This window comes from Echinops telfairi, unplaced genomic scaffold (assembly GCF_000313985.2).
Source record: "Echinops telfairi isolate 266 unplaced genomic scaffold, ASM31398v2 ScPeMD7_7459;HRSCAF=8497, whole genome shotgun sequence".
NCBI classification, from domain to species: Eukaryota; Metazoa; Chordata; class Mammalia; order Afrosoricida; family Tenrecidae; genus Echinops; species Echinops telfairi.
In genome coordinates this window covers 394,437-403,591 of record NW_022111359.1, presented here as the reverse complement: position 1 = coordinate 403,591, position 9,155 = coordinate 394,437, and the positions used below count along the sequence as shown (strand labels likewise).

Sequence of the window (9,155 nt, the reverse complement as noted above, 5' to 3'; positions counted from 1 at the left end):
ATGGGGGGGGGGCGGGCAGTGTGCTGGTGGAGCAGACAAAGGGGCTTGTCCTGCAGAACATCCCCCTGTGCTTTCTCTGCTGGAGCAGCACACAGACAAATTTAGGACTGCACCTCATACCCCCAGGCCCAACATGGTGCAGACATGCCCCCCCCACCCCCTGGATGCCCTGTCCAGTGGGGCACATACGGGGACACTGATAGGACGCTCCAGAGAGGCCACTGTTGCTGCCAAGCGCGCGCACACACACACACACACACACACACACACACACACACGGAACGGTCCCTGAGGGGAGGAGCAGCAGCGGCAGCACAGCCTGGGACCAACAGGAGAGTCATTCCAGAGAGAACCAGATGGAAAGCAGTCCTCCAATAGGGTGCTCCTTCACCCCACAGCAGCAGGAGGGTCCAGGACAGGTGGGGGAATGAGACTGAGGGCCATACTGCTGGGTGCCAGGGAGGTGGCAGATAGGGTCCTGCCATGAGTCTGGGGCCCTGTCCGGCCCCCCGCCCCACGGTCTCCCCGCTCCCACGATGCCGCAGAGGCTGTGGCACGCTCCACCTAGCAGGATGGAGGTGGGTGACTGCTCAGACACTGCCAGAGGGAAGCACGAGTCAGAGCTGGGTCTTGTCCACACTGACCACACGGTGGGCAGGGGACAGCGCTGGGCCCGGGCCATGTGGGGATGGACAGCTGTGGGCTCCAGGGTGAGGAACTGGAAGCAGACTGCACGCCTTTCTTCTGAGGCCCCTCAGTGTGGGCCGGACTGGGTCCCACCTCTCAGACCTCGAGGACACCCAGGCTGAGACCATTTCAGCATGGGTGCAGTGACAGCGACACCCCCCACACATGATCTCAGCACAGGAGATGAGACTGGGGGACTGTTAGCACCCAGAGACTGAGAGGCTGTGAACACTCAGAGATTGGAAGCTGTCAGCACACAGAGACTGGGGGGCTGTCAGCACTGGGAGAGATGAGGGGTGTGTGAGAACTTGGGGGAGGGGCGTGAGACCAGAGCTGCGTGGGGGTATGGGGAGAACAGGTGGCACTGGTGGCACTGTGAGTCTCCAGGGACCCTGAAGCTACTCTCAGAAGCTGAGTCTGTTAAAAAGCATCAACCCTCCCCATCTCCCTGTTCAGTCCTGAGGTCAGAGGGTGCCACAGGGCTCCAATACTCACAGTCACTATGAGGATGTCAAGGCCGCCCAGCTCCCAGCAGACCCAGTGTCACCCACTCAGGCCTGGGACTTACCTCAACACTAGAGCCGCAGAGTGGGGCCTGCAGAGGGGGCCGGCCGTACAGGACGCTGGCCCCGGGCGGGGGCTCCGGCTGGGGACACTCCCCATCCATGGCAGTGCCCACTGCGAGCATGGGTGGCCACTGCCACCACAGGGCCCAGGCTCTATCTGGGTGTCTCAGTAGGTGGCCGTGGCGGAGAGGGCGGGGGTGGTGGCATCATGTCCTACGAAACAGAGTGCATCTGAGGTCAGTTTGCAGACCAGACACAGGAACAGCAGAGCCAGGGGCTAGGCACAGACAGGGCAGCTTGTCAGAACAGTGACAATGGGGCAGGAGGACTTGTCAGGGGCAGGGGAAGGACGAGGCAGTGACAGTGACAGCAGGGCAGGTGATCTCATCAGGGTTAAGGGTCCCTGCTCTGAAAATGACTCTACCTCCCCATTCTGCCTGGCTCCTGGGTCTTGGGATCCAGGCATCCAGTGACACCAGGAGAGAACCTGGGTCCCACTTTCATAAGGGTCACTCCCAGAGTCAGGTCTCCTGGGGGGTGGGGCCTCACCATGTGGTCTGGGGTTTGGGAACTGCCCTGGTACAATGGTCAGGAAGCCGCAGCCAGCCCTGCCCTCAGGCACAAGGCCAGGCTCGACTGTGACCCACCAGTCAGGCGAGCTCTGTCCCTTCCTGGGGCACAGAATCCTGCCCTGTGAGCAAGCACAGGGTCCCTCTCCCTGTCCCTTCCCTGGGCTGTCAGCAGACACAGGTATAGAGCCCTTTGCTGCATGGGTGCTCTGGGGCAGGCAGGCAGTGCTGGGCTAGTGCAGAGGATGTGCGGGAACCCTGGGGACTTCCAGTCATTGCAGGTGCTTGTGCAACCCAAGGCAGATAGGTGGGTGGGACAGGAGGTGGAGCAGGGCTCCCATCTCCTAGCTGCAAGCACTAGTGGGAAGTTGGCCAGAAAAAGGCCAAGGAAGGACATTCGGAAGTCCTGATATAGCTGGGCCCTGGGTCCTCCCACCTGCCCCACCACCCACGCTCACCCCTGCTGTGTACCCCCCACCCCCCACCAGCTCCCTGCAGCTTCTGGCTTGCTGGCAAAACCAATGGCTATCCGACAGGGGGAGGCCCTGTGGGTCCCCCATGTGTCCCGACGAGGTGTTGGGGTCAAGCCCCTGTAAAGATCTGGGGATCACAGGTCAGGCCAGCTCTTCAGTGCCTCAGTTTCTACATCGGAAATGGACTGTTTGGGGTCAAGGGTCAAGAGCAGACAGCACACAGTGCCAAATAGCACAAGGGACCCACAAGGCTGTCTGGGATCTGCACTCTGGCCACATGGTGGCGCTCCGGTTCATAGCCCAGGACCTGTTCCCACCCCAACTGGGGAGAGGGACCCAGACCAGTGTCTCCAGCTTGGCCCTCGCACAACAGAGTCCTTGCTCAGGATCCTGGTGGCCCAGCAAACTGGGACCATGTTGGGGCGTGTGGCCCCTCTGAGAAGCAGGATGCGACAGTAGACAGAGACTCCGTGTGCTAAGGGGCTGTCCTGGTCCTGGACAGCAGGCTTGTCACTGGGCCAGGAGCTGTGGGGGGAACCCCGTGATCTCCCCCACCAGCATCCTGGCCCAGGTGATCATGACCAGAGACAGGCCTGGCTGCTTACTGAGAAGGAGCCTTCTCTGCTTTGATCAGTTAATAAGTGAAGCAGTATTCAGTGAAGCGGTGAAGCACAGCCCCCAAAGTCCACCCTGTGTCCTGGCCCACGGCCACCAGCACCCACTGGCTTCGCCTCGACTGGAGCAAGCTCAGAGAAGACACAGGCCTGCCGAGACCAGAGGTGCTAGATGGTGGCCGGTCCCATCGCTGCCCACAGCTCCCAGCAGAGCTGGGCTGAGTGAGAGCACAGGAGCAAGGGGCAGCCCAGACTCACTGTCCCCACCACAGTGGCCTGGTGCCCAAGGCCAGGGTCCTGGGTGCTCTCTCCTCTCTTATTAGCAAGGTGACAGGCAGGATCACAAGATGAAGACGCCATTATGAATGTGAGGACTAGGGGTGGACAGAGGGCTGGGAGCCGACCAGGCAACTAGGAGGACTCTGGCCTAAGAGAAACAACGAGGGCCCCTGGGCGATGGGCACAAATGCTACGCCCACTTTCACAGAAAACAATGTTGAGACCCCCATGCTGAGTAAGCCCATGGCAGACTCACATCCATTGCCATGGCAGCGCCCCCCGGGGTTTGAGGGTGCACACCTTCACGGGTGAAGGCTTGAGAAGTGCTGGTGGGTTTGAGCTGCCAACCTATGATTAGCAGTCTAATACACAGATACACAGACAAGGGCTCACGCGTGTGCACATGCACACAACCCCTCACTGGAAGAGCCCCTAGAACTGAAGGGGTGAGAATGAGGGCTTACTGGTCTCAGCTCCCCACCCCACTCTGGCCAGGACACTCACAGATAGACACATGAGCACTCTTAGACACACCCACAAACAAATGCACAAAGATGAACACACACAGACGTACATTCAGACACAGACGCACAGATGTACACTCAAACACACACATAAATGCACGCACACACACGTACAAACACAGATGCACATTCATCCAAACGCACACACAGAGATGCACTCACAGACACAACACATACAAATGCACGTGCACATAACACATAGCTATACAGATGCACATTCAGACACACACACAGATGCCCACACAACATACACCGACGCACTGAAACACGGCACATACAGGTACACAGGTGCCCACTCAGATGCAGACACATACAGACGCGCGCACTCATCTCCTTGCTGAGCTAGGCCCACTGCGGGTAGGAGCTCGGGAGTGGTAGGCCCAGGACACTCACAAGGTGAGCACAGCAACCTGGTCAGGAGTCAAGCTGGCCCTCAACCCAGCTCCCTGGGACCCCTGACCCCAAGGGAGGGGACTGGCCCAGAAGCTCTCTGACTAGGACTTCCAAAGGGTCCCCAGGGATGTCTGGAATCCACAGCTCCCATGCCAACACTGGGCAGGGTCACTGTGCCAGCTGCCCCAGTTAGCAGAGACCAGCCACCCGGAGGGAGGCTGGGAGGTGGTGGGCAGGCTCTGGCAGGGACCTGGAGTCTCAGTCTCCTAGCTCCCCTCCCCGTCCTGGTCCCCAGCCCCTCAGGGCAGCACTGCCCTGGCACTGAGCTGTCGGAGGCAGGGATGAGCCCTTGGCTCCATGAGAATCTGGGGGTCAGATGCCCAGAAGAACACCCCAGGATAGCAGGAGCTCCCCCTCCCTGGCCCTGCTCTTTGTCCATCTAGTAGCAGCCAGGGACAGAGGGGCTGCAGCCATCCAGAACTGTCCAGACCAGTGCTCCTGATACCAAGACTAGGAGCCCAACAATGCCCCACAGTGCACCCCTCTTGGGTACACTGTGCCAGAGCCTCATGGAGAAAGAAGGCACAGGGGCATACTGCCCTGGGACAGAGCCACAGGCAGCCAATACCACCAGCCCTGCGCAGGGAAGGGTGGGGACCTGCCGGCTCACATCCCTACTAGACAGAGGCCCCAACCAGAGGTGGGGAGAAGCAGCTGCCGGGCAGCTTCCTCTGCTGGGAAGTGCTTGCTTCAGCCCTGAGCTTATTTGTGGGCTTTAAAAGCCTGGACATGCTAAGCTTGTGGTCCCCTCTGGCATCGACATGTCTTCCCTTGAGCAGAGGTGAAGCCAGAATTCCCTGGGCCCTCCCTGTGGGCAGCTCTGAGTGGCCCCACAAAGCACCCGAGGGGCCAGCCTGGGTTCTGACCCTGCACCTCATGGGGACCTGTGTCCCAGCTTGGCAGACAGCGGGGCTCAGGGGGAAAAAGGAGCGAGAGGCCAGGACCCTGTACCTCAGGTCCAGCAGAGTTTGCTCTGTCTGCCTGACAAGTGACCACTGGTTTGGGTCCTCAGGAACCCAGGGGTTACCGGGTGGGACTCTGCTCACATAGGGTGGAGGGGAGGGGGACAGAGCCGGCCCCTCTGACAATTGTCCTCTCCGTGTCACTCGGCCGGCTACTTCCAAGCTGGCCCTACTCCAGTCCTGCTCACACCTCTGCCAGCTCTCACCTGAGCCCCATGATCTCCACGGGAGCCCCCAGGACCGGGACACTTACCAACACCTAAAGTCATCCGGGGACACCCAGAGTCCTGTCCCTTCTGCCAGGAAGGGACTCTGGGGCCTCCAGTAAGGAGGGGACCACCTTCTTCCTCGGGGCGCTCAGGGAGCCCACTGCTGGAGAATGGGGTACCTGCTGCCCCCAGGCCCTCAGGGCTTCCACAGCACTTGGCCAGCTCCCCTGTTGGCCGCCCTGCCCTTACAATGATGTGATGATGCCAGTGACTCAGGGCCATGAACTTTGCTTCCCAAGGCCAGCCCTCTTCGAGCCCTCCTCCGGCTCCAACTTTCACTTTCACTGAGGGGACTGAGCAGGGGGTTGAACCTACACTGGGGGTGAGGGCCTTGTACATCCAGGGCTCAGCTGCCAGCCTCAGGGTCCCTCTGTGGAGAGAGTCTGAGGGTAGTGCTGGGTCCACCACGCCCCCATCGCCTTCCGCCAGTCCTGCCCGCCCCATGGGCACTCTGGGTCCACCTGAGATAGCCCTCAGTGACTCCTTCCCACTTTCACCAAGGGGGGGCAGGCAGGTAGAGACCCCAGGAACTCACAAAGAACTGACATCAGTCCCCACATGCCCTCCAGGATACCTTCCTGTCCGCAGCCCAGGGTAGCCACCTCTACAGCACTGGTGGGAGGCAGTGAGAGAAAGACTCCCAGGAGAGCCCCATTCATTCTCTGTCCTCACAGGAGACAGCTCCACCGCCCATCTGTGACCTAGTGCAGCAGTTACATGCATGCGCACTTACACACACACACACACACACACACACACACACACACACATGCGCGTGCGCACAGGGAACACCCAAACGACACTCCAGTCCTGACCAGTACTGTCACCACAGTGGGTCCCTGGAAGGGCTGGGACAGCCACTTTGCATATGAACACAGTTTTAGACACAGCACTCGTTCCCCGAAGCCCACCTGTCTGTGGCCTGTGCTGACCACCAGCCAAGAGGCAACTCCTGCCCCCCTGGGAAGAGACCTGGAGCTGACTGACTCCCGGGAAGGCCAGTCTATGCACATCCAGGGCCTGCATACAGCCCTGAGCCGGCAGCCATCACCGCTGCTTCCTGAACATCCCATCACCTCCAAGGAGGCTCCAGGCCCTGTTGCCCCTGGCTCTTTCCACATGGTGAGACGGCCAGCATGTGGCCTTGTGAACACGCGTCTTCCAGGTCACCAACTCTCAGAGAAGGCTGCTTTCAGACTCATGGGCGGGGGTCAGTTCTTAGCCCCTTATGCCACCAGCGCTGTCCCAAGCCGGCAGCAGCTGGGAGCAAGTGACCTGGGATGAGGCCAAGAGGGCAGCGGGCACTGCCCAGACCCAGCGCTCCCCCATGGCCTTGGGGCAGAGGTAGGCAGGCACTCCACAGTCATGGGGACTGGGGCCAGCAGCTAGGTGTAGGTGGGACAGGGGAGACAGGGGCAAGCAGGGACCAGGACTAGGTCTGCAGACTATCTGACTCCACAGCCCTCAGCTGGGGAAAGTGACTGAAGGCATGCACACGCAGACACACAGCACAGGCACCAGTGTGTGTATATATATGCACACGCAGACACACAGCACAGGCACCAGTGTCTATTAACACACATGCATAAGATGTGCACAGGCACACATGACATATGAAAGGACACAGACATGTGCACACGGATAGTGGACACCGCACAGCCTCGAGCGGTGTGTGTGTGTGTGTGTGGGGGGGGGCCCAGGGAACTACTCCTGGTATTGACCTGCCAGTCCTCTCGTCGTCCTGTTCACAGTGTATGACACGGTCACCCGCAGATGCCGGGGTCTTCAGTCCAGGAAGGCTTCCTGAGCATGGCTCTCGAGTGATGCCCATGGCACTGCCATGGGAGCCGGGTAGCTCTAGCTGTGGCCTCAGTTTCCCCTCCCAGCTGACACAGGGGCTGACCTGTGTCCTTTGCCACCTGCATGCCTGAAGCCCCTCCCAGTCTGCCTACCCAGCTTCACAGGCAACCTCACCCAAGACAGAGTGGCCTGCTGGGACACTGGCTGGGTCCCGCAACTCCCCACTCGGCCCTCTCCACCCTTCTCAACCATCTGTGAGGAGGTGCCCCCACACCTGGACCCCGAGTGCCCCAGGACTGCTGACTGGCCTGCCTTCACCTAGCTGTCCCTCATCCCACCAGCTGCAGCTCCAACCCCACAGGCTGCCTTCCTCCGCCAGGTCTCAGAGGGCAGTCACGTTACTCAGGACTCAGAAACCTCTGCCCTGGCCCCTCCAGAAAAGTTGGGGGAGAAAGCCAGGGAACTGGGAGAGACCCAGCCTGGTCAGCAACATGTTCCCTGAGCCACTGGACATGCCACCAGGTCCACTTCTGCTCTGTGCCAGGCAAGCGAGGAAGAATCTGGATTTCCCCTTCATAAACCTGCTGCCAGTGTACTAACCCTAACCCTGTGGGTTTCCGAAGCTGTAAATCTGTACAGGAGCAGACAACCAGAGGAGCGGCTGGTGGGTTTGAACTACTGGCCTTGCGATGAGCAGCTTAAGGTCAACGCGCGTCATCTTGCCCATTGCGGGAATGCAAAGCTTGCAAGCTCAAGCCCACCCCGGATTCTGGGTGTCCCATTAAGTGCCCCGTGGCCTCTCCCTGCACACAGATGGAGGGACTGAAACCGGGTCCTGGGACTGCCCACGGTGGGGCGTGGGAGCAGGGTGGATGAAGTCTCCCGTGCCCGGCTCTAGACCAAGTGCAGAGCTGCTCCCTCCAGGCTGGCTGAAAGCTTTTCTTTCCTCATGGGTCTGCTTCCCCAGGACCCTCCCATTTGCTCCCCAAACTCCACAGCCTGAACCTCCACCTAATGGCAGTGCAGGTGGTGGGGGCCAGGTACAGTCAGCCCCTCCAGCAGCTGTACATCACGTGCCTGACCAGCCAGGCACCCCCACAGAAGCAGCAGCAGCAGCACAGAGCCAGGACACCTGAGGGAGCGGGCCCAGCAGGGAGCAAGAACACTTCGGGACACTAACAGTGTTGTGGGAAGCCAAAGTCAGGGAATGCTGACAAACTTCTTACCACGCTTCCTCCCTTCCAGAAAGTGGACAACTTCCCCCACCTGGCCAGGCCAGCAGCCCGGGCTGCTCCTGCCTCCCTCCTGGGCCCTCCATGCTCGGCCTGGGACCACCCTTCAGGGACTGCCAGCCCCACCCCTCAGGACCCACTGTCCCAGGGCCCACTTCCCAGGTTCTACCCCGCTCCCACTTTCCCCGGGTCCCACTGTCCACCACCACCTGGGTCTCAGCCCCACTCCTGGCTTGCACTATCCACCTGGGCCCTACTGTCCCGCCTGGGGCCCACTCCCCAGGTTCTACCCACCCTCCAGTCTAACTGTCCCCTCCAGAATTACCCCCCACACACACACACACATTCTATCCCCTTGTCCCGCTTGCTCCAGGCCCCACTGCCCCCTCAGGCGCCACTGTCGCCCACCCCTTGGTCCCATCCCCAGTTCTGGTCCTACTCCCTACTGGGTCCCACTGTCCCCAGGGCCCCACTCCCTTTGAGTGCCACTGTCCCTCGGGTGCCACTGTCCCCGGGGCCTCTCTCCCCGCCAGGTAGGGTGGTGGCAACAACCCAATCCCTTCCCGGCAGGATCAGCCCTGCGCCTCACCCTCCACCCCCACAGCCAAGTGCCCACCTGGGTGCCCGCCCCGCCCCAGATCCAGAAGCCCCGCCGTCCCTCATCGTCGCCCCCAGCCCCAACAAGGGTGTGGGGCCCTGCTTCGCCCCCACCAGACGCCGCTGCCCC

At 60.8% G+C, this 9,155-nt stretch overlaps 1 protein-coding gene across 3 annotated transcripts in view; it reads right to left on the bottom strand.

Annotated features, from left to right (window-relative positions):
• Window positions 1-9,155, bottom strand: part of SBNO2 (strawberry notch homolog 2) — a 41,111-nt gene that overhangs the window by 26,696 nt on the left and 5,260 nt on the right. For 2 of the 3 annotated variants that reach the window (XM_045300096.1, XM_004716990.2), the window contains one exon: window positions 1,256-1,466. In XM_045300096.1, the coding sequence (XP_045156031.1) occupies window positions 1,256-1,375 (120 nt within the window). In that variant the 5' untranslated portion in view covers window positions 1,376-1,466. Of the gene's footprint in view, window positions 1-1,255; window positions 1,467-7,117; window positions 7,137-9,155 lie in introns of those variants that run through there. The other variant, XM_045300097.1, reaches the window with a different exon arrangement.